Source organism: Manacus candei, unplaced genomic scaffold (genome assembly GCF_025592945.1).
Source record: "Manacus candei isolate 608988 ecotype Guabito, Panama unplaced genomic scaffold, ASM2559294v1 h1tg000025l, whole genome shotgun sequence".
In the NCBI taxonomy this organism is placed as follows: domain Eukaryota; kingdom Metazoa; phylum Chordata; class Aves; order Passeriformes; family Pipridae; genus Manacus; species Manacus candei.
This window is the reverse complement of record NW_026138073.1, coordinates 5,356,167-5,382,204: the sequence shown is the minus strand read 5'-3', so window position 1 is coordinate 5,382,204 and position 26,038 is coordinate 5,356,167. Positions and strand designations below refer to the sequence as shown.

Below are 26,038 nucleotides of genomic sequence, written 5' to 3'. Positions count from 1 at the left end.
CTGCATTCCTGTGAAGTAATTGCTTTTGTTAATAGGATTTTATTGTTATTAACCATATTAGGATGGTCACAGGCTGGTTTAGATAGCTAATGCTTGATTAAATAATGACCTATTGTAGTGATAAATGAAAACTTGCCTCAATGAATGAAAAACTTGGTTCTCTTTCCTGAGAATAGTATGCAGCAAAAATTGCTCAAAAAAGGATAAAAAATAAGGGAGGAAAAAAAGGACTTATGTTGATATTCTCAATTAATATATTTTGTTTCTTTGGACAGACCTTGACCTTGGAAATCTCCAACTTAATAGAAGGTTGTCCTTTTTTCCTCCCTAAAATAGCCTGTGCAGTGCACAGCTTAACCAGCTCAGTAGAAGCATTTTTTCACCCCAAGAAAGCAGCGTTAGACAACTTACAAAAAGGTCATATAAACTTTTGATGCAAGCCATTATTTTTAATTCATGTGGTCTATCCATGTTTCCTAGCACCTGAACTGTCCTTTCTGCAAATTACATTCCTTTTGTGAATATAAACAGTTTATTAAAACTCCTATATTAATTATTTAAATGAGTTTATAAATATTTGAGGAAGCCCATGCAAAAGGTTCTCATAATAAATTATCATATTCTACCTTCATTGAAACTTAAATTAAACAACTCTGAATGTTGCCTTCTGTAAGCAAGCCACTTCTGCTGCCTGTGGTGAGAGCATTTTGTCTTAGAAGCAGCAAAAAAACCATAAAAAACAGCACCTAAAGGTCAAAGTGAGATAACATTTGTATCTTAGAGTTTGTACTAAATGTGACACACAACTGAGTATGTGGCCATTCCATTTCCCATGCTCAGTGTTTTATGGGGGAAGCCATCAGTTTGCAGCCCCCACTTTGGGATCACAGGTGTGGAGACTGAATTAATGAGCAGAAGGGGAAGGACTGGACATGAGGAGAAGCCCGGAGCAAGTGAAAGGAGAAATCACTCACATAGATCAATTGATTGAATGAGAAGTCAGATACTGTAAGTGGTGCTGGGAAGAATATCAATCCTGCAACTCCATGGCAGATAAACCTGCAAGGAGATTTCTTATACAAGAGGAAATGGAAAGGAAAAAAAATAAATAAAATATGGCAGCAGCTGGATAGCAAAAACTCCCCTGGATAAACCTTTTCTGGAAGTTCTTTTCCAGATGGAAGAAAGATTCATTTCAGAGTTCTCAGTTCTTCAATGTTGACTGGTAAGGTGAAAAGTCACTTTGTTGACACTCCCATCTTTGGAGTCCCATTCTCCATGCACATGGTCATGTCTGGCTCTCAAGGACATTGCACATTATAAATAACAGAATTGGGGATTTGAATAGTCAAACATCTTTCCTATTTGATCAAGTATTTTTGGAGGTGAATATTTAGAAAGAAACCCCACCTTGTGCTGTTTTAAAATGCTTTAAAACAACAAAAGGAGGGAGCATTGCAAAACTGTAGAATTATAAAGTTAAAAAAAAATTAAGAACTTTCTTTTTGCTTTTCTGGTAACTATAGCAATTCTCAGTCTCTTTGTTTAGCTATTTGTCTTTGAAGGGCTTCTGCTTGCATGCATTTTGCAACTGGCAGAGCTGAACATATTCTGCATAGCATTTTACACTAATTCATGCTCAGATTTGTAAAAGAACTTGCGCTGGGCATGCTCAGGCTCCACTTCCATTCATTTTGTATGAGCATTAATGAGATCAAGCAGAACAAGGACAGACGTCTGTGAAAAACAAAATTTTAAGCTCCAATTTGTAGTGATGAGAATAGAGTTTATGGCTTCAGAGCTAAGAATTACCTGACCGGAGTGGGCACGGAATTCTTGGAGTATCTGAAGTCTGCAACTCACAGCTCCTTCCATCTGCTTGTTTTGTCAAGAGCACATCTTGTGCATTACAATGGAAACAATGAACCCTGTCTGACTTCAGGATTATTCACTCTAAGGACAACAGGGTAAGGTTATTGTATAAATTATTAGTAGCGAAGACTTACCTGGAAGTGAAACCCAGGGATGGCAAAAAAGAGAAAAAATACCCCTGTAGTGAATTTTGATCTTTTAAAAGAATGCAACTCAGAGTTAAATTGAATGGAGGCAAAAAGACATGAGCTGTGCCAATACCAACGCGACCATGAAATTTCAAGTGCCCATTAACAGACTTCTCAGCTCTGTAAAAGGTTTCAGAGTAAATAAGCATTATGAGCACTGAAGGAAAACATAATTTCAAAGGAAAGCTTGTCAGTTAAGGTCAGTTTAATATCCACTCACGAATTTCTCTGTTTGTAAGTCTTGTTGATAAGCTTTTATAATTGAGTTACTTCTCTTATTCCATGCGTACTGAAGCAGTAATTTAGCTGTGATATGAGATACAAAATATCATGTGCTCAATTCATCAATTTTTGTTCAGTCTCGCAGTTCTTGTTCCGATTGCACTGGCACTGTTGCACTGAAATATCTCCCAATCTATCATGTCAAGATTATGCATTATGTAATTTGTAATAGCAGCTAGGAATTTGTTTACAAAAAACAAATGTTCCTTTAATCTTTAAAACAAAATTAGACTTGTCTTACACCACAGAACAAAGAGAGTTGAATGAATACAACACTTTTAATAAATCAGTAATTACATTGTGTAGTGGCAGTTGGCTCATTTAACTCAACCTTTGAAAACAACTTCCTCCATACAGATTTTAAACTGTGCTCTTCTGGACTGTGGAGATTTAAGTGCTCTATAGGTGTGTTATTTATACCACAGCAATACCCAGTTCATGGAAGAGAATTGGGACCATATTGTCTTTTCCAGGAGAGAGAATTGCAAGTTAACTACCTCCTGAAGAAATTTGCAGGCGCTGTCTTTCAGCACCACCGTGCATAAAGTAGCACGTACCCCGTGCAAGTTCATAGTACCATCATTAGGACAGTAAAACCTCTCCTAGTTTTCATTTCACGTGGAATCATCCCCACAACGAGAGCACAGGGCACCTGACCCTGTGCAGTGAGAGTTTTGGTTGGTGGGGTTTTGAATAAACATGTTTCTGTAGTTCCAGTGGACTGATAACAGTTGGTGGGTACAGACAACAGCAGAGGGCTGCTCCCATCCTTTCCTGGAGCATTTTGGGTCATCCATGGGTTGTGTTCATCAGGGCTTTGACCTGCATCACTTCACTCTGAAAATCAACCAGCTGCATGCAAAAGGCAGCTGTTGAAGGCTCTTGCTCTGCTGCATATGTGTCCATTAAATAATAGATGTTCACATATTTTTTTAGGCTGAAGAACACAACATTTGGGAGGCAAGAGAACCTACCAAGAATATATTATGAGGCATCAGGTCAAGCACAGATGAACTTCAACTAAAACTGATAAGCGTTTTAATCACCAGCTGTGGAGGAGTTAGGCAGCCTTACTGCTACTAGACAGGACAAAGACTTGTGTTGGTGGGTGTTTTGGGCATAAGTTTGACCACACCAGCAGGGGTTTGCACTGATGGGAGCCTTTTAGGACATTAGGTACTTATAGCAGCTCAAAATTAAGGGGTATTTTGCTTCAGGAATTTTCCAGCTCTGATTATTATCCTCTTTCCATCCTTTTTAACGGAAGAATAGCAGATGGCTTCATGTATTTCACACCTCTCAACAGTCTCTTTTTCCAAAAATTCTTTGATATCCAGATTTTAGGAGAAATATAGAATCGTAGAATCATAGAATGGTTTAGGTTGGAAGGGACCTTAAAGATCATCCAGTTCCACCCCCGTGCCATGGGCAGGGACACTTCCACTAGCCCAGGTTGCTCCAAGCCCCATCCAACCTGGCCCTGAAAATTTCCAGGGATGGGGCAGCCAGAGTTTCCCTGGGCAACCTGTGCCAGGGCTTCACCACCTTCCCAGGAAGGATTTCTTCCTCATATCTAATCTAAACCTGCCTTCTTCCACCCTTTTACTGCTCAGTTCTTTTGTGTTTACAGTTCTTTTGCCCCTTCTCCTGTCCTCCCATGCTTTCTTCAGCAGCAGGCACCCATCTGACAGTCCTCAGTGCTACAGAGACACCTGCAACACAGCCACACCTTTCAACATTTTCTAAGCTTAGACTTTCAGCCTTAGGTCTTTAAAGCACAAAGAACTTAGTATTTTTCACAGAGGAAAACAAGGACAATATAATAGCTTGCATTTCAAAAAGAACACCAAACAACATTTTTTCACTGGAAAAAAAAAAAAGGTATTTTTCACTGACTAATGACACATAATCACATTATGTGCTATTAAGGTCTGAAGGTTCAATAAAGAATTTTCCACATTTATTTATTTACAGGAATCTTCTCTGTTGACAGGAAACAAGAGAGAAAGACTACACAATTTATACCTAAGCTGTACACCAGAATTTAATTTCATAACTGATAACTCTCCAATATATTATGCATGCTTTGTTATGCCTTATAAATGCATTACAGTTATATAATTTATTCATTTCCAGTGTTCTTTCATAGAGTGCTTTGCTGCTAAGCTATGATTCTGGCACCTCACTCAGTCAAAATTCCGTAATAGACTTTCACCCTTCAGAGCCCAACTCGCAGCTTTTCCCTTCCACATCCCTAAACCCAACACCCACAGCACAGGGGATTCACGTTTGAGCAAATGGCAACTTTTACAGGCACCAGATTTGGTCTGAAGCCTGCAAAAACTAAGCGGGGTTTTCTTTCCTGTTTCTCCAGTAACTGTTGGATCACACACTAAACACAGATCGCTGGTTTCTCATGCAAAACCAGGCAGTCATTGTTCCTCTTGGGTGCTGGCAGCCACCATCATGAGGGACAAAGTCACAGCAACTGTATCTTTGGTTCATCACAGCCAATTCCCAGCAACGCTGGTTGTGTGAGCAAATATCTCCACAGCAGCATCAGCATCACAGCCACTCATCATTCATAACACATACACAGATATATATATGTGTGCACATACATACATATATTGATATAAATATATATGACTCAGGGTCCCTCCAGCCACTGGAGGAATAGCATTGCAAGGCCACTCACAAACCTCTGTGTACCCCTCTCATCCTCATCTCACAGCTTGGTTCTCCTCTGTCTGCATTTCAATTCATTCATTTACTTTATTAATGAATTATTACTAATGAAAGATTTACATTGCATGGAGATGTGCTTCTTCTTTGATGGACACCAGTTCTCAACTCTGGTCTGAAACATGTCTGTGAATATTTATAACTAGCTTCCTATTGTCTTTCCAAAATGTATAATTATGCTGCAGTTCGTTGGCATTTCATTAAATATATAACAATAAGATTAAGTTTTCACTAGGTTATCTGAAGCCATTCAAATAGAGTGTAAATAACACTGCTTCATTGCACAAATATTTTATCAGCCTGCACTCAGCTTTGTTTTGCAGCAAGGGGGTGGATTCTGTTCCAAAATTCAGTAATAAATAGCAGCAATGGGTCTCCCTAACCTACAAAAGATCAATTTTGCCCATAGGGGCTGGGAGGGGATCCTCAGTCACCTGTATTCATTTCAGCTCCGTGAATGTGGCATTTCATGTTCTCATTAGTGTCATTAGCACTCATTAACGCCAGCAGGTTGCTCTCAAATGACCCCCTGTCTTTGCAGAGAGGTTATGGCATGTCAAACACCAATAAACTCACACACATAAAACTACAAATAAAGACGCCTGCCTTAGATGTGTGTTGCTGTGCATGAACTCAGGAAGTTCCAAGAAAAAATAAAAGACTGTGTCCTAGAACTCTGGAAGGTCATAGAATACACTGTGCACTTTTGGGGAGACAAGTTTATCATACATGATTTATTTTATCATTTCATGTCCTTTCTCTCTGCCACAGATATCTGCAAAAATCTGTTTTGTCGAGACTTGCTCTGCCTTTCTTTGCAGAAATCAAGTTTCCTGATAGATAACACAGTGGAGGTTCAGTTAGAATATCAACTATGATCCATGACTTTCACAGGAAAAAAATGTCAAGCATTGGTCCTGTCTGAGCTCAGAGGAATGTGGAATAATTAAAGCTTAAAAAAGCCTACAACACCTCCTGAGTACAAATTTATCAAATGGGGATGAGGTTGAGAGTCAGCTGCCAGCATGACTGATCTGGGACCTGCTGACACCTTTGGGAAGGATTGCCACAACCCACTGACCTCCAAGCCTGACAGCTTCTGCTGGCTTCATTTTTTTATTACCTTAAAATCTGAGACTTTGAAAAGATCTCACAAGTTGAGCTATGAGGATCCAAGAAAAGTTTTGATTGCCGTTCCCTGTCCTACACATTGCTGCTGAGATCCATCCTCCCCAGAAGATGACTATGCAAATTCTACAGTTCTTAAAATATGGATGTTTTATCTGTGTACCTGGCTAACAAAACAAGGGTTTTTTTACCTCTGAACAGCTGGGCACACTTTATAAGCACTCAGAGGACCTGAGTACTGTCACTGTTAATGGACTCATGGAAGTACAGATGCACATTCACTCACCATGAAGGTGCCACCCATGAGAAATTGTGGTCCTGCTTCAGCTATGGATGCCCCTCAGCCATATGTCTAAGCAGCATTTGTTTCCAGAGGTGCAAAGAAAGGGACATGGAAAAATGACAAAGCTACAGCATCTGACACTCCCAGGCTGAACAGGATTAAGGACTAGAAATTCCTTGGCAAGGTCTAAGCTATTCTGTGTGAAATCTGCTTTTTAACAGACCATCTCTATTCAGCTCAAAGTCAGGCATGTGCTTAAAAACCTTCTGGCAGCACACAGACTTCACATAATTTTAATGTTATCATTTATTTTCGTAGTACCTAGGAAAGCCAAGCTCAGTCCAAGACCCCATTCTTCAAGTTGTACAAATGCAGAAAAAGGGTCAGTCCCAAACTGCTGCAATACAGTGTTAAAGTTCAGCTGGTCAGTAAAGACAGAGGGGAACATACAAGGAAATACAACAAGAATAACTAATCCTCTTAAGTAAATAAAATTACACTTGGAAAACTGGGATAGCAAGGATATGATTTACCTGTAGTAACAGAGAAAGTGAGAAGCAGAGCTGGGGTTAAAAAAGCTTTGAGAGTTTCTGCTTCTCAGGCCATTAGCCAACACCACCTCTATTAGTCATGTTGTTACGAGGGAAGTACACAACATACTCATGTCATTTTTCCTAATTTACCTAACAGTATGTCAACTGCTAGGAAATGGCAGTGTAAGTGGTTTTTCACTAGTGAGTCTTCTCATGCTGTCGAATTAACACCCTTTTTTGCTGGTTTATGCAAATCTTAAAAGGAAATCGTTCATGGATTCTTTTCATCTAATCTGCCCTTTCATATTTAATGGTTGTATTTCAGGGCATCCCACAGCGTTGTTCAGACACGTATTACACTCTTTAAAATACCCTGCTCTGGCTGCTGAATAGATTGCAATGAAAAAATCAAGAAATCTGAATGGAAAAAAAAATAAATCTTCAATTCTTTTAAGTTTCTGCCAGTGAATTAATAAAACATTGTTCAAAAACCTGGAGAATATTGCAAAGATCAGTGGGTTAAAAAAAAAAAGTAAAAAAGTTTAGTATGCTGATCTCTTTTTAATGTTTACTACAATTAAAAAATATTAAATTAACTCAGCAAGACTGAATGTGAGGCAATTAGGGATATGAGACACCACTTGCCAAACTGATTGCCCTGTGCTTGTATTTTAAACTGGAGAAATGTCCATTTTCCCAGAGCTATGAGAGGGCTGTTATCAAAGGCAGCAAAGCATTACGCTGCAGCAGCATTATATTGATACTTCTAAAATTGAGTAAGATTGAATTAAAGCAGAGAGTTTGATAGCTTGGACTCCCTGTAGGAAACACCCTGTATTTTTCCTAGATAGCAACATTCAACCTGAAATCTTTTGTTTCGGGGTTGTATTCTTCAACTTTTCAGGTTGCTGCTTTACAGCTCCCAGAGTAGCCTCTATTTCAGTCTGTTTATGAAACACATAGCCCTTCACATGACACTTTCTTTCAGTACAGTTTTCTCATCCTCCCAGAATGTGTGTTCTCACCTCCATCCCGCTCCCCACGGCATCCCAATAAAGTAAAAGAAACTACGTCTCGTTCAATTCTCTGGGATTTTGTTTTATAAGGAATAGGTGAGCACAGGGTTACAGTTTCTCCCATACTAGTTTATATCTATTTATTCTGAAAAAAAAACCCTACCTAAAAGACTTTACCCACCTCTGTGCTATTGCCACTGCCAAAATCTCCATCAGCTCAAGAGTCTCTCACAGGGAGTTTGAACTTTCCTTTAATCTAATCCATTTAGAAAATGACTCACAATTTATTCAATAAAGTGGAGAAAATTGATATCTTTTCATTAAGCTGACAAAGTCTTTTTCACTTCTGACATCTGTGAAATGTGTTCTCTATTTAAATTTTATTTATATCAATCTTCGCTGGTGGAAACTAGATTAAAATGGAATGTTCTATACTTACAGTGGAAACTTTCCCATCCTGCAATGAGTGTCATACTGGTTTTGAAAATGAACTCTGCTGCTTATTCCTTGGAGTAACACGATACCCATAATCAGGAGGAAGCGCAATCTAATATCTCCATTCCTTTGTATTCTATTTCTATACAAACAAAATGTGTACACTTTATCACAGGCAAAAAGAGAGCTGCTGTGGCTTCATAATGGCAACTGCAGAAGCAATCTTGGAACATTTTAATACATAGCATGTTCCCTCTAAACTGCTGAAAAATGCATGATGATACTTTGTTCTGTTTTCACATTTCGGGGTATTCCATAAACATGAATTAAAGTTATCTATTACTCTGTGAGGACTGTCATATTGTTACATTGTTAAATATAATGTCTTTATACTTATCATCATATGGACTTTGTCATGTTGTTAAAGCAATCTCCTAAATACAAATGCAGAAAAGTTAAAGGAGAATTTTATCGGGGGAAAAAACACCTTTGCTTTTTCTATACACACTGGGGTAGCAAACACGACAAAAGCAAGTGCCTGTGAGTCTCTGGGCTGTGTGCACACATTTTCTCTGTCTCTGTCCTGTTAATCACTTGTAAGAGGGCTTTGACCAACTGAGTAGACTCAGTTCAGTGCAAGAACTTGAAGACTGATAAATGTGAAACATGGTAAATTCAGGAGTTTCAACAGGCGGTTTTAATCAAAACTATTGTCTATTTTTTTCAAATTTGGTTTGATCTGAGAGGAAAATTATGGAATGATTAGTGTTTCCATGTTTATTTGACCTTTTAGGTGTAGATGTCTGAAGTTGCTCAGTGCATTTCTACTGCCCCTTAATAGAATACACTGTTACTGAAATTCGGGGGGAAAACATCCCCCTCCAGCTCTTTCATGCATCAAACCTTTGTGCACCAGGTGCTGCACAAGAGCAAGTCAAAACACGGTCACTACCCTCATGCAACCTGCAAAGGTTCTCATGAACTTTGAAGGCTGAAAACCACTGAATCCAACCTAAACTGGCAGTTCTCTGCACTCAGCTAAGGCTTTGGGCATTATGTTTGGGAACAAACATATTTTAAAATGCAATAGAATTGTGTAAACACTAGAAAATATAAGCTGTTCTATTCCCCTTTCCCTATATTCAATCTGATCCTGAGATTTCTTATCTGTAGCTTATTTCTCTGGAGCACATGATTAGCAAATGCCATTTCAACCAAATGCTTTTTTGTGTTAATCCATGCAGACTAAATACATCAAAAGTTAAATATTTTGATCAATTTTTTTCTATAGCTTTGCAAACAAAGATTTATTAAAAAAAAAAAAAAAAAGAAACAAGCCTGTGTGAATTGGCTGGAAAAGAAATCTTGAGAATTTTCTGAAGGAAGTTGCTTTTCTCCCCAACCCCACTGGTTATATGTCTGGATTTTAATATTCTTATAAAAGGGGCATTTTCTTGAAAATAACTGAAATATAAGCAATCCCTTATTTAAGCAAGCAGGAGCTGGGGAGAAAAAAAAAATACACAACTAAAAATACAGGGAAAGCAGGAGTAGTCAAGGCTTTTCTACATCACATCCTTTTTCTTTCCCCATGGCTGAGGGTATTTGTGTCAGTCAATTCAGCCGTGCATGAAGAAACTCTGTGCTTCATGTATTCCCCAGACAGTGAGAAGAACACAATGAAAACCACTCCAAAACATTACAAGTGTCTAATTCAGCATGATGTGAGCACTCACAGCCTGTGCTGCCTGGTGACTAATGGGAATCTGGGATTCTCATCCAGAATTAGCAGTTCAGGTCAGAAGCTCACGTTCCTCAGGATCTGGGAGCTCTTCAGTGTAAACCACCCTGAGGGAAAGCATCTTAACTTGAGCAATTCTCTCTCTAACACAACTGCTTCAGCACATCTCAGAGAGACATAACTTAAACACTGAGAAGCTGCATCATATTCCTTGGGGAAAGTTCACCCCTCCTCGTACAGGTGGACCCAAATCTCAAAGGCTGCAAACTGTGATTCATTTTAAAGCTTTTCCCTCCCTCTTTGAACAGAGTTGGAGGTGTAAAACTTTGAAATCAAATAGAACTCATCAACAGTGCCCTAGAAGGACAACTGCTCCTAAAGATTACAAGGGTCTTAATAGAAGACCTATTAATACAAGACTCAAAGAAAGTAATTTTCATTGGGTTCTGGCTGCTCTTGCCACAGCATGGGGCTGAGGACGAGACCACAGTGAGCTTTGTAGTCCTTCAGACTTACAAAGGATTTTGCCTACTTACATATTAGAGACAAATAAGAGCTTTTCATCTGCAAAGGGCCTTAGTTTCCCCCACTATAAAAGGAGCCTGGTCTCCAGCCCAGGTGAGGGTATTCACTGAAGGACATTTGAGTGGCCTTGCTTGTGATTGCACTGCAGTGTGCTCACAAATAAATAAATACATAAATAAGTATGTGCATGTATATACTAAAACCTGCACACCACTACATGAAGCAGTTGCCACAAAGGTTCAGCGCTGACTTTGCATTTGATTATTTTTCAAGGTCGAGGTCTGAATACTTGGGCTGCATTTAGCAGCATCAATAAGCAGTTAGATCATTTTAATTGCCATGAACAGCTTTGCTTCTCCATGCTGCCTCTCAGTCTGTATTCATGTCATATCTCTGGTTTACACTGTAAACTCCCTAGGCTGGGGCGTTCAGGTTTGTGCTTTTCAGTACCTAGCACTGTAGGATCCTTCTCCATGGTTATTTAATCCTATGGTACTGCTGCACTTTTGATTCCATGGCACAGGATTCTTCTCACACATCCTGAGGATGCTCTGCTCTGATGACTGCTGTGAAGGCCAGTATTTAGCAGGATATGGTTTTTCAGTTTGCCCACTGCACAATCTATTATTAGAGCACAGATTCAGCCCTCGTGCCTTTTCATGCCTAGCAAAGAGAGAGACATCTCTTTTCTCTACTGTTAGCAGCATTAATGATACCCTTCTGAAAAAGGTGTGTGAATAGCATCATTAAACTGCCTTGCAAACACAGGTGCAAAGAGCTTCTTTTTTGTGTTGCATATATGGATAAATGATATATTACATTATAAAAATCAGGTATAATCTGTGGGAAGAACCAGGAAAGACAACACAGAGAGCTAGAGGATCATTGTAGGGCCCCTCCAACTGAACTATTCTATTAAATTCCATATTCAAGAATTTAATTATAAACTCTGAAATGTCCTTAAATCAATGCATGCACAACAGGGTATTTTCCAGAGCTGAATGGTGAGGTATAAGGTAGTCAGCTGCTTCCAAGGTATTTTGTGAGTTTGAAGCAGCCATGTGGGGTGATATGAATGGGTTAAGCATCTCTAATTGAGTGACTGTGCAGAAAGCTTTGACAGGCTTCCTGAGTACAGCCATGAAATTAATTCTTGCCAGAGAAAACAAACCACAGACAGAGCCACTCACACTCTAACTAGTCACAGTTGCAAGGTGAGCTAAAGTTTATCAGCATCCCCAGACAAAAAATGTCATTAAGATACAGTTAAGGATATAGTCAGATACCAATTCCCAGGCAAGAAACTTCATTAAGGTACATTCAAGGTTGTAAACATACGTGCCAATTAAATTCAAACAACAAGGTCCAAACACTGACATTATTTACAATATTAAATATTTGGAAATTAAAAGTTACTGCTAGAGATAATATGGTTTCTATAAAATTCATAATCAGGTTTCAACAAAGAACTTCTGCTACTGTTCAGTATTACCTTGCCCTCTATTTCTAGTTGTGATGCTCCCTGCCATGGAATACTGGGAAAGCTAAAAGTCTCCATAGGTTCAAAAAATTCTGAAGAGATCTGTGGTTAAAAAAATAAGCCAGCTGAAAGTACTGAAAGCAAAGCAGACACGCTTTTATCTGGAGCAGCCTGAGCCACAAGTCCTGAAGACCCAGAGAATATTCTGAGGAAAATCTCTTTAGGCTTTCCTTGTACTTATATATGTCCATAAGGATCAGATTGGCACTCACAGACAGGCTGTTAGGGTGGATGGTCCTTGGTCTGCAGCAGTATTGCTGCCATCACAGCTTCCCCTGCAGTCACAGCATAACAGACTGGATCTCGTGTGTGAGGAGGCTGTGGAAAGCACTGCACTGTCTTAGGCAATGCAGGATGCCAAAGAACTAATTAAATATGAAATCCTTACAACTAAACTCCAGTTGAAGGGACACTCTGCCTTTTAAATGCAGTGTTAGACCCCTGAGACATTATTTAATTAGATTTGTTCATTGTAACTCAGTTGCAAACATTGTGTTTTCTCTTTCAGCTTCTATAGTGATTGGGAAATGGTGGTGTGAGATGGAGCCCTGCCTAGAAGGAGAGGAATGTAAGACGTTGCCTGATAATTCCGGATGGATGTGTGCGACTGGCAATAAAATCAAGACCACCAGAGTAAGTTGTCTTTCTGTCTACACCCAGGAGGTCCTGTTAGGAAAGGGAATCACTAAATGATTGCTCGCCCGTGTCTTTTCCATCACCATGTCTGCTGTAAAAATCTTAAGGATCACTGCACACCTCCCCAGTCACTCGATGCTTCTGGCCATAATTTGGTGAAAATTCAGACGGATCAGGCTGGTCAGCTGAATCCAGGCTCAGTAACCAGCAGGTTGGAGCAGCTGAATTGCCATGCCACTTTCTAAAAGACATTTTTACCTCTAAGAAAACCCCTAATGCCCCTCACTGAATCCCTTTCTGGTGGCTAAAGGGAAGAATATTATCCTACATCCATTCCTTGGCTGTTCCGGGCCACATCTGTGGTAGCAGCTGTACAAGGGCTTTGAGACAGAGGACTCAACTCACTATCTGCATGTCAGGTTTTACTTCAGAGCAGCTCTAGCCCCATGAACCCATTAGTGACATGTTCTTGAGATGCTGAAGGTTCAGGTAACACAAGCCAACAGGAGACGACAGCTTTCACCACACAATGCCAGGAAAACACAGAGATGGGGCTGCAAAGAGAGAGAGTGTGAATGAGCTGCCTAAACTTCTCCCACTAGGAGATTGCCTTGGGAATAAAAGTGTTTTTCAAAAATAGACTTTAGCTTTTCTTTCTCATTGAGAGATTTTTTTTTCACAACCATTTGCTTAAAACTGCCACCTATACCTGTATTCAACAATTTTAATTAACTCATTTTCATACTACAATTGATTTTTTTCCCAAGAAAATTACATGATTTTCAACTCAAAGTATGTCTTATAAATATATAAATTTTAATTTTCTGTGAAGTGGAAAATATCTTTTGAAACCTGATAAATAATAAAAAAGGCATATTTTCAAGACATTTTACCCTGTTTATTAAGAAATTCTACATACTCATACCCAGGTGTTAATTCACAGGAACATGCTTAATGTCATGATTTTCTGACTTCTTCCTTTTCCTGCAATCCTAACGCTAGTCATTTTTCATGTCTTTTAGGCTTTCTGTTGAAGGAGGAGATTTTACCCTAACTGACCCCCATGCCATCTGAATTCTTTTCTTTCCCTCCCTATGATCTACACTAGGATGAAGGATTTGTATTGCACCTCCAGCTTCTTGAGCTCTGCCTCCTGGCATGGCTAATCACACCAACACATTCAATTATTAGGATATCTGCTAATTTAGGAGATTGCAGAAGGCAGGAAGTGACTCCCAAAAACAGGATCCATATTGTCCCTGTCATCTCCTAGAAATATGAAGGAAGCATGGAGGGAACTATGATTTCATGACTCAGTTTCATCGTTGTTGCTGCAAATATTTCTGTGCTCTCAGCTGGTCATGTCACAGTGCAGCACCACTGGAAGGTTGTGCCCTAATGTATGTGCCTTGCAGGGCAGTCAGAAAACCCCAAAACACAAACTTACTACATGTCCTTTCCATTAAGGCAACATTTTTTCTCACTGAATTGGGGAGTTAAAATGGAAGAAAGTGATGTTGAAGAAATAAGAAGCAACATGAAGTATCTTATGCAATAATTCATTCCTTCTGCACTCTGTCTGCAAGTTATATAATTTAGGAATTGCATTTGCTTTTTTCAAGTCAAACTGTCCTACTCTTAACTCCCCCAATCCTCATCATATAAACTAGTTTTAGGCAATAGAAGTGATTGCTAGAAATTTAGGAGCTTCATTAATATGCAGATGTATGGTCCAATCTATTCAGTATGCATTATTGTATTTCATTTAAATTAAATACTTGCAGAGTGAATGCTCAGAACTGAAAAAAAAAATATTTCTTCATTTACCCACAGGAATGATTTTAATTAGCTTGTGAGGGGAGTACCTTATGGTGCTGCTTCCAGTAGAATTTTGCTTTGTTGCTTTAAAATATCATTACAGAACCCGACTGACAAAGGCAACATGACATGATGTGCTTAGCAACTGTCTCTTGCATTTTCTGAGTAAAAATTCTACTTCTTAGTCCCTGAAACTTTGCTGGAATCTGTACTGCTGTGTCAACTCTGGCAACATAAATGTAAAGTAATGGAAGCAATCAGATCCTGAAACAGACTTTTTTTCCTTAGTTTGGCCATTTCAGATGGCAGCAGAGAAAGAGACTACAGTGCAATCTGTACTGATCACAGTCCAGGCCACAAGATTGGGCCATGTGTGTCTAATTTATGTAGGTAAGGAAGTTAAGAAGGCAGAAAAAAACAAGACAAGTCAGTCCACAACCTAGTTATATCTGTGGTGATGAGCCAAAAAGCTAGAGCAAGTCTGCACAGGCTGTAAACTGTTTTAATGAAGACTCTTCCTTACACTAAATACATCTATGTTGGGCAGCTGCTGTCCTGACAAGGAAAACATTCACATTTGTGAATCTCAGGATTAAAATACCCATCAGTATATTCTTCCAGGCCCACAATAAATCACATATAAGCATGTGTGCGTGTATATATTTATGAATACATGTATATACACAATATGTATCATTTTCTAGGGTGATTAATACTGATTAATGTCAGAAGGAGGTGGACAACATATCCAGTGAAGTCTTTGCCAGTACACCTCTTTCTGTGTTTAGTCCTTTAGCATAGCTCTCTAATTAAGTTTTTAAAGCCAAAGATATAGAGCTCACAGCTTCTGTAAATCAATTTGTTTTCTATTGATGGTCAGGCAGGTGACAAACAACACTGGAAAGAAATCATTTTGTCATTCAATTTTTTTAATCTCTAGTCACTCCTTTTTTTGATTGTTTAGTTGGTTTTGGGGGGTTTGGGGGGGGTTTTTGTTATGTTGTGTTTTTTTCTTTTTTAGTTTAAGAACATAACTTTCAGTGCTTTCCTTAAAAACGTGGGGCCCTTGGAGCTGTACTAGGACCTGCCTGGAGATTGCATCACCACGTTTCAGCAGAGGGAAATAGAAGAGCAGTATCTCAGGCTGGATGTTGCTGATAATCTGGAGGATGGATATTAAAGCGCTGAGCACTTGAGGACTCGCAGAGCAGCTCAGCTCAAAGCGCCTCTCCAGCTTCACAGCCTGTGCCCTGCATTACAGCCCACCCACCCCCCAGTTTCCAGAGAAACACTCAGTTTTCCACACATTTTTCCATCAGAGAAATGCAGGGCATTCTGTGGTTCCCTGAGGCACCTGAGCATCACATTTCTCAGTAGCCTCTGCTCATCTCATCCCGCAGCAAAGAGCACCTTGGCACCAGGCCCTTCTGTCATTCCCTTCCCCCACTCCAGGGGAAGGGAATGACAAACTGAAAGACAGTAGGTTTAGATTAGATATCAGGAAGAAATTCTTCCTTGTGAGGGTGCTGAGGCACTGGCACAGGTTGCCCAGAGAAGCTGTGGCTGCCCCATCCTTGGAAGTGTCCAAGCCCAGGTTGGATGGGGCTTGAAGCAACCTGGCATAGTGGAAGGTGTCCCTGCCCATGGCAGGGGGGGTAATGAGATGATCTTTAAGCTCCCTTCCAAACCAAGATGTTCTGGGATTCTGTGATCTCCTGCACCACCAACCCAGGTAGTTGATGCACATCCAGCATCTCCCAAGGCACAGGCAGGAGTTTGCTCAGGGTCTGCCTTTTGCATGTCCTTGCATTCTTGCAGCCCTGACAGAAAAGACACACACACACCTAGTACTGCAATTTAAACTCAGCTATATCACTCACCCTTATGCCACAGAGCCTGGGTCTTTCTTTCCCAAAAGAATACATTAAAAAAATAGCATATTTTACGTAACTGACTCTTTTGTATTTTCTCACTGCAGATCCACCCGAGGACTTAACAGAGCACCCGCATCTGCACGGAGGCAGTGAAAGCCCTGCTGATGGATGAGGACAAAGTATGGGAAGTTTAAAACCATCTCAGCATTTACAAGCCAAATGGATTTCTTATTTGCACTTTGACTGTTTACCAGATAACAACAGTGGCTTTACTGTGTGAAAGAAAGTATTCGGTGGAAATAATGCCCCTGATTTTTGACAGCTGAAAATAAAAAAATGAAGAAAATGGTTCCTTTGCTAAAGTTTCCGAGATTGCGAAGTACAAACAACAGTATAAGTTTGGATCTACAATTTACTTTATACCAGTTAAAGTATATATATATAGAAATATATATATATTAATATATGATATTTTGAAATAAAAGCCTCGCTCTTCAAGAAATTGAATAGTACCACACTTTGCTGCAGCTGCTGTAATTTTTTTTTTTCCTTTTTTTGTAATGGTCTGGAAGTTCCCTTCCTGTTTGAGAGAGAAATGTGGCAGAGAAGAGGTAAAGCAAACCTGCTGCGGTACAAGGACGCCGAAGAGCTACACGAATCCTACTGATGCGGCATCCAGAGCTTCCTGTTCCCTTTGGCAGAATTTTGAGGGCATTTGTTGTTTCACTTTGTGTTCTGGAGGCTTTTCCCCCCGTGCAATACTAGCATGCTGGCTTTGCTTCATTAACCATACTTGATTGATATATAACAATGATAATTCTATCCTCTTCCAAGAAAATATTTTTAGAGCTGTTAGATACTCCATGAAGAAGAGATGGACAACTATTGAGTGAAGTACAGTATGTATTAAAAGTTTATTTGGCAGTTTGGTAGACTGTGAGCTCCCTTCTTATTAAAGATGTACTGTACGTACAATGTCTTCAGACTTTGTATAGCTCTTAGAGACTCCAGTAAAAACCCAGTAACCACCTCCAAAGCTTTGCATTGTTGGCTCACTAATTCATTGAAACAACAACAAAGCTATTTCTTTCCAGACCAACACATGAGGGGAATTTTGCACACGGTTTGCTTTTTCAGGAGCCCATTTGCCACTGGTGAACAAGCACCTCAGCTGAAGCAAATGCCTCTGTGGACACCCCGAATGCTCAGGCACATCCCGACACAAGGGACTGCCTGGCTGTGTGCTCTCATCCCACAGCACACATGGAAGAACTACCTAAATTTAAGTTTCCCTCGCTGCAGGTCAGGCTAATTCTCATTGAGAGCATTTGCCACCAGCTAAAAGTGGACATGTGGGCAATTGCATGGCACAGCAAACACAGGACAGTTTGTGGTAAGCACAGACTTGTGGCTGAGCCCTGCTTTCATTTCAGGAATAGTTTCCTTCAGTTTAGTTGTAATGTTTTTTACCAAGGAGAATTCAGCTGAGCTGAGATGCTCCCCAGCAAGGATGTGTCCACAGAGACATGGACCCACTCACTGTGAGTGGTTTGAACTCCCATTTCTAGCTGAGCTGTTGCTGTTCACCAGGCAGCCTGGCTCCTGCACTGCTGAAGAAAGATCAGATCTGAGGGTTGAAATGTGCAAGCCTAGTTCACGTTCCCAGGCACTTTTGTGAGCAGTTCAATTAATTCCAGGGGGTTTATTCATGTGGAAAAGTGTCTTGCTGTCACGCATAAGTCTGCGCAATCTACCCTTGAGTCCACCTAATGCTACCAAATCAAAGGGGAATAGGGAATTGTAAAACTAGTTTTATCCAGTCTAGCTTCATTTCTTTAATATTTCCAATTTTCTTTCAGCCTACTTACCTGTCTCTCACAGGACCCCTTTGGCCATGCTGATCACTTTTAATCCAATGTGGAGGAAGTGCTGCACTTCCCAGCCTAGATTTGGTCGCAATTCTCCCACTAACTTTCTTTCTCCTTCAGGGCAACCACTTCAATCCTGATGCTTCAAGAGGCAGAAATTGTCACTGTAATTACACTGTAGGTTAAAGCAGCTACATGACGTGTCACGCCATACTCCACGCCAGCTTTCCATGCTGGTCTTTGCCTGATGCTCACAGTGGAAAGGGATAAACTGTTTCCAAGTAATTCTATTTATCTCCCCTTCAAAAAGAGATGAGTGAAAGGTATCCAGGGAAGAAACAGGCTAATCAGGAAAGAGGTAAAATCACCGTCCCTGGAAGTGTTGGCAAAACATCTCAGTGTGGCACTTGGGGACGTGGTCTAGTGTGAAGATGGCAGTGTGAGGTTAATGCTTGGACTCGATGATTTTAGAGGTCATTTCCAACTTTAAACATTCTGTGGTTTCTTCTGTGCAAGGAAAGGAGCATGAGCCTCACTACCAGTTGTAGGTCCTAGCATGCAGAGACAAGCCTCCCTGGTGTCCCATGGACAGGCCATGTATTTTCTGGCTACAGTCACCTCTACAAACCACAGAAGATACCTGAACCCTAGTCTGCGTTTTAGACATAGACTGCCGTGGCCATGTGTCCCTAGTACCATTATCTCAGTTCAGAGGGGAACACTGCCTGCCCAGTTACCCACAGGTGTGGTCCCAAACGGGATCATCAGACCCCCTCCAGGCTCACCTGCCACAAGGAGAAACTCCTCAAAACAAATCCTTAGCATTTCTGAATTTTACTTGAACAGTGCTTTAAAAACCCCAAGACCCTCTCAAGCTCAGAAGCCCTTGGTGCACAGGGAGATAGACCCTGCCACCAGGAGGTAAGTCAATCCAAAGCCAGGATATGTTATCGCCCCTTTACCAGATGGAACTGAGGCACCCAAAGCTAAATGGCCACTCAAGATCACACTGGAGGGCTGTGGAAAATTTGAGCAGAAACTGAACATTGGTTTCCTTATTCCCAGTCTCCTGATACTCCATAAGAGGACACACACAGAGCAAACTGTACACACGGCCTCCTGTACCCAAAGCCCGAGGTGACAGCACTGGGAGGCATTTACCCCAAAGCAGTGCATCCCACAGGGCTCAGACTGTGAGTAGATAACAGTGCTTATGCCTGTGCCTGTGAAATATGCCTGTTGAGATTGGGAAATATTAGACTTGCTAAAATACAAGAAGGAAATGTTGTCATTACCAAAGGAAAGTTTCTCAGAGATGTTTATGAATTTTTTCCTTGCCAGTAGGCAGCCTCAAATATCACCCCACCAAATTCAGTAAACATCTGCGTCTCTTTGAAGTTGCTGCAAAATCTGCTCGTGAAGTGCAGCACTGAGAAATTGCTGTTTTAATTAAAATGTTTTAGAGGGGAATTAAGGCCTTTGCAAAAAATAACGAGTAATAGAAGATGAAGTCAAATTAAGAGTCGGATGCAGCTAACCTTTGTTGTTTCAGGGAACCAAACTGAAAACAATAATCAAAAAGATTCAACCAGCCTAGAGTCACAAAGATTCTGTATTTCAGGGATATGCAGTGTGTTGCAGGAAGATGTCAGAGCTACTTATCTTGGCTGATGGAAAGCTGATGTGTTTCAGTGGGGGAGGTCCCACATCCTCATGGGAAAGTGACAGTCATACCATTCTCTGCATAATATTAAAAGGTATTTATGTCAACAGAGGAGAAAGTTAAAGTTCCTGCTTTCTGGCAGAAGTCTAGACAGAGACATGTCAGGAAATTAAAAAAAAAAAAAAAGAAAAATATTTGTAAATGCATCGAAGATAAACTTAGATTTATGTCAGTGTTTCTTCAGATGTGTGAAACCAAGTTATGTAAATCTAAAATGTACGAGTTGGAAAAAAATACTGCAAAAAAAAAAAAAAGTAGCCACCATCTGCCTATTGATTCAGAAAATCTAGATTATGTGCTTCTGTCCAAAAATCTCTGGTAATAAAGAGCTCAGTGTGGTATGACTTGATATTGCTTTGAATATGCTATATGCTATATTTGAAAAAAAAAAAAAAGACCCATGGGGAAAGTCCACTGCTATGGGCAACATTATGAACAGCATGATGTGCACCCAGACTTGGCATTACAAGAGAAAGGACCATGAAAAATTACTGAAGGTGATGCAGTTATGAAGAGAGATGTTCTTATCAGACCTACTGATTATTGACAGAGTTTGCAGGTACTTTCAGTGGTGTATTGCTTGTATGTTTTCCTATTATAAAATGACTAGTTACCTTCCTAACTCTCCTCATTTGCAACTTTTCTGTTTCACTATATGGTCTCAATGTAATTACAGATCATAGAGAAGTTGTGGAGGAGATAAACACACTTTGGCTTGGAAAGCACATCCATTTCATCTGAAGGTGGCAGGCTTTGTTTCTTCTTCAGTGGCACAATGAATATTGTAGCCTAAAATGAACTTCTCTTATATCAATACCTCAGTCACATCCCAGTAAGCAGGGTTTAGAGCCTGACAGAGAAATGGGTCATGCTTCTTTGCTTGGTATTCTATTTTTTGTCAGAGAAAAATAGAAACACACTCCACAAATAATCTTTCAGGTAGACAGAAGGAGATGTGTGTACAGGGCAGCTGGTTTCAGGCTGTCAACACTTTTTCTAGTTCATCGATTTGAATTCAGATCATAGGCCTGACACATATTTATGGTTTCTTCTCTGAGAGGCTCACACAGTCAAAACACTTAACTTCACAAATATTTGTACTTTATAAAAATATGTGCTCTGAGAAAAAGAAACTGAATCCTCTGCTTTCCAGGCAGGAAACCAGAACTCGTAAGACCTGGGACCTGCCCAAGGTGATGCTAAAAATCTGCAGCAGACACAGCAGCAGACCTGAGGACTCCTGGATTTTAGGTCATCATTGTAGATGGTTCACACCAGTGAAATTTGGCTGACAGCAGACCCTGGCTTTTAGCTCCAACTGATCAGAGCTTGTGCACCTCCCTTCAGCTGGGATTTTCAAACCACTGGTGCATGGAAGACCACCAGTAGATCTACTCCAACATCTTTTGCTCCCACAGGGACACAGTCCTGCCCTAATTTGGTTTCATGGCTCCATAGCAGAAAGTGCTTTGAGCCTTTCAGATGAAAGGAGAGATGGAAAAAGGCACAGAAATGTCTGTGCTTAACCCTGATGGGCTGAGAAACAAGCCTGGCCAACTTTCTGGCCTTCTTCTGGAGGTCACAACTGCTGGAAGAGGCCCACCCAATAGAATGATTTTCATGTAAAAGTTGACTTTGAGCAGAGAAAGCACACATTCCCTCACACCAGAAAAATGCCTGCAGCAGACAACAAGAAGCACAAATAACTTGGTCTCCCCTGAAAATGTGAACACTGCTGCCAGGGGAGAGAATACTAAGTCTGGGGGGGCCGGGAAATTGCTTTCTTTTTGACAAATATTCGTCTGTGGACACATTTGGCAGATCTTTGCTAAAACCTTTTGCTGTTGCTTGACATGAACCTCTAATTGCTGTGTGCAGCTCAGAAATGTGCAGAGGAAACCCCATGACAGGCCCGGATATGGCATCTTTTCATCCAACACTCATGGTCAGATTATTTTTATTTTCCCATCAGGTAGCAATATGATCCAGTTTGTATGACCAGAAACAATATACATGTTTGAGCATCAGGTTACTGACCTGCTTCCCATTATTTGTCATCTGTTTTCTTTCTCAGACAACCGTCCTTGATTCAGTTAGAATCTAGGGGAAGGCCCAACTAGATATGAAGCAAACTATGCACAGCCCAACATATTGCTCAGGGGAATATGCAAGTTCTTCCTCCCACCTGCCATTCCTCTTCATTTCCCATTTCATTTCATTTTCATCTCATCCCCTCTCTTTCACACCACTCAATTGCATTCATCCATCTCTATTAGTCTTCTATTACCACTGCTGCCCAACAGACTAAAGAAAAGACCTATTTTCAGGGAGCTGTTCCCAACAACAGTGATTTATGTCATCTTCTTTCTTTTCCTTTTTCCTGTGTGCTTTGGAAGGCAAGATGCCAGCCCATGCCAGTAGCTCCCATATTTCACTTCTCACACCAGCCATCCCAAGCTCAGGGACACAGGGTCCATCTCAAGTGTGTCCTGTGTGCAGAGAAGATACTCCTGGTGTTTGATTTGCAGCAGAGGAGTTAATTGTCAGCTCCTCACCTTCACTGAACCCATTCTGTTTGTTGTTTTTCTGAAGGTCTCCTGTTCCTTGAACAGAACCAAGAACTCAGCACACTGACTATTGAGGGCTTGCCATCAGTTTATGCCTCTGCAAGAGGAAAATTTACCACTATTGATTTGATCAGACTTTTTTTGGACTTGAAATAGAGAGTGAAGAACAGGCCAAGTTGCTGTGAAATGCACAGTGTGGGATCCAAGCACAGACACAGACACATCACAGAATCATAGAGGTTGGAAAAGACCTCTAAGATCATCAAGACCAACCACTAACACAGCACTGTCAGATCCACCATTAAACTGTATCTCTAAGCACCACATCTACATATTTTTTGAAGCTTCCAAGGGCAGTGATTCCACCACTTCCCTGGGAAGCCTTTTCCAATGCTTTTTTCCTGAGTATTTTTTTTCCTGGTGCTCTTTCAGTTATATTTTCTTTCTGAAACACTCTGCTATCTAGGCTAGTGGAGCCTACATAGTATCTCGTGTAAAACAGACCAGAGTTTTTACAGATCTGGCCCCAAGTCCCTAAATCCCTACTAGTTTCCCACAGACATGATTTAAAGCAGAGAAACAGTTAGGAAATGTTACAGGCTAAAGACAATGGTCTCTCTGTCCTTCTCTGTTTAAAGGAATATTCCCTGGAAGTATCTTTGAAACAAAGCATCAGCTTTCAAAGCATCCTGCAACCTGAAGAACTTCAATACTGATTTAATGCCAAAGATCAGCTAAAAATCTTAAAAGGAAAAACGCACTTGGCTCTTGAATTCAAGTCTTTGTCAAATCTTCCACTGGCTTTGCTTCTGGAACAGGAACTGAGAGGTCACCTTGAGATCCATTTAAGTCACAGTAATGAACACAAGCAGGGAAGGAGACCTGTCACAAAGTTTTCACTGCCCCTCAGTGAAACCTCCAGGCACTCTCCAGCTTTTCTTTAATTCTGCCAGTGTCAAGTTTAGCATTTAGCACCAAAGGGGCTTCACTGGACTCACTGTAAGCAGATTTGTATTCCACCAACCTTCCCTGATCTTAATCTAGCCTGAATTTGACTGGTTGAATAGGTGTGATAACAGCACTCAAGACTTTGCAACACAGTACAACAGTCCAAATAAAGTTTTTCTGCTGAGGAAGGTCCACAATCTCATTATAATTTCCTGCTCTTTGAGCAGAGTTTGACAGCATAGATGTTCAAAGCTGCTCAAGAGCAACAACCAGGCTGCAGTGTGTTTCCTCAGCATCTTGGCTGTTTTCCCTCTTTCTGTTTGGCCACCAGGCTCAAATACACATAAGCTAAGTAGCAACTACTAGTGCAACAGAGAAGTAACACAGTCTGGGTATGTGTCTTTGAGAGGCAGCTTCAATGAGTGCTTCACTCACTTGGCTTCATTTTCTTCTGGCCTTGAGTTCCAAGATCTTATGGCCTCAAAAGAGAAAAAAACCAGTGACTAGATGGAAAAAAGTTGGAAAATCACCATATCCCTAGTTGGTACATCCTAGCACTGCCTTCTCCTGAGCTGGTGCTGGAGAGAGGGAAGGCTCATAAACACCAGGGCAGGGGGGAATTCTGGCACCCAAAGCCCAAAAACTCTTGCTAGCCTACAGCAGCCTTTTCTGCTCCTCTGTGCTGAAATGTGATTGTTATAGGAATATTATGTTCTCTATCAGCTTTTCTACTCTCTCACCATTTGATTTCTAGACGTTATTATAGCCTATCTCCTTTTCAGTCCATCTCCACCCTGGCTTTGTCCGAGGCAGAGAAAATGATACTGTACTTACACAAAAGCCTATTCTTTTACTTGGCATACAAAACAAGACAGATGATAAGAGCCTGTTGGTTTTATTCAGCAAAGCTAATCTCATCATTAGCTTCACTGTGGGATTATAAACAGTATTCCACTCTACTCCTCTAACTGAAACACCTTTTTCATATCACTTTTTTTTTTAATGTCGAAACACTTTGATTTGTTTACAGTTCTAGCTCCTGTAACTTGCTTCTATTTCTCTGATTTGAGCAGAATTAGAGATTTCCAAAGAGTGGGCCCAATCCTACCATTTTTCCCTACAGATGTTGTATCCATATAGTCTGTGACTTCCACCTTGCAATGCTCTTTCCAGCAGTGTCTTGTTACAGTCAGCACCAGCCCTGGGCAACAGAAACTGAAAGATCCAACTCTGAATTGATATTTCAGGTATTCACATATTAGACAAATTAAAATGCATGTTAGATGGTTTAATATTTGTTGCTAGTCCTCATCCTTTAGGCACTGACCTCAGTGGAGAGTACAGCAAAAGTTTCAGCAATACCCAGCAAGGTGAAGAGAACAACAGGGACGAGAGCAAAACAGGAAAGAGTTACCTACACACATAGATGTACCTGCTGCCTGGAAAGATTCTCCAGGTTGAAGTCACTGAATTCATCCCAGAGGACTGGATAGCAAGGGTTGATATTTTTTGACAGTTTCTGCCAAATTACCTCAGTTTCCCTTATCAGTGGATTTAACCCACAGTATTTGCTGGTTCAGAATGGTGCTTTGCAGCCCCACAGTTGAGCTAAAAATGTCTTCTTCCCCCAATAATAATTTGTATTGTGGCTTCTGTGACTGCTCGTTGCACATGATCTATGAAATCCTGGAGTTAAAGGTGTCCCTCAAAAGCTCTCAAGTGTGCCACAGTGGCTCTTCCCAATAATAACATCTCAACTGTGCATCTAGCAGCAAACTACAACAAATACATGTGATGGGACCACAATATATCCCTTTTTCTACCATGGAATAAAGCTGCAAAGGCAAATAAGGATGACAGGATTTCTTACAGTCAGTGCTGTTGAAGATCTGGGGGCAAAATTAGGAATAGCAGCCTAAAACTGCCAAAATAGTTTAGCCCAAAACTAAAACCAGTTTAACACATAGTTGTCATTGATTTCTAGTCCTCATGCTCTTCCCTTAATATACTCCACACATCTCCCTGGAGACTACGGTGACTCCACCTTTAAGCAACTCTTGTGGCTTTACCATTTGAAGACTTGACACTTGCAAAGGCATCCCAAAAACCCAACATCATCACCCAAAATGAGTGTAGACCTGGTCTGTGTTGCGCTCTCCAGCTTTCCTTTCACCTGCTGCCCTTACACTCCCAACAGAATTTTACCAGGATAGCTATGAGAGAGTTGTTCTTCACAAATTGCTGTCAGACATGAAAGTCATCTTATGCCTGAATAATTCAGGTACTCATCTTTACCAACAGCCAGTACCTTTCTGT

General features: G+C 40.6%; 1 protein-coding gene across 2 annotated transcripts in view; it reads left to right on the top strand.

Annotated features, from left to right (window-relative positions):
* Nucleotides 1–17,588, top strand: part of TAFA1 (TAFA chemokine like family member 1) — a 216,560-nt gene extending 198,972 nt beyond the window's left edge. For both annotated transcript variants that reach the window (XM_051788842.1, XM_051788841.1), the window contains exons 4-5: nt 12,797–12,921; nt 16,721–17,588. In XM_051788842.1, coding sequence (XP_051644802.1) covers nt 12,797–12,921; nt 16,721–16,738 — 143 coding nt within the window. In that variant the 3' untranslated portion in view covers nt 16,739–17,588. The remainder of the gene's footprint in view (nt 1–12,796; nt 12,922–16,720) is intronic.
* Nucleotides 17,589–26,038: the final 8,450 nt, after the last annotated feature.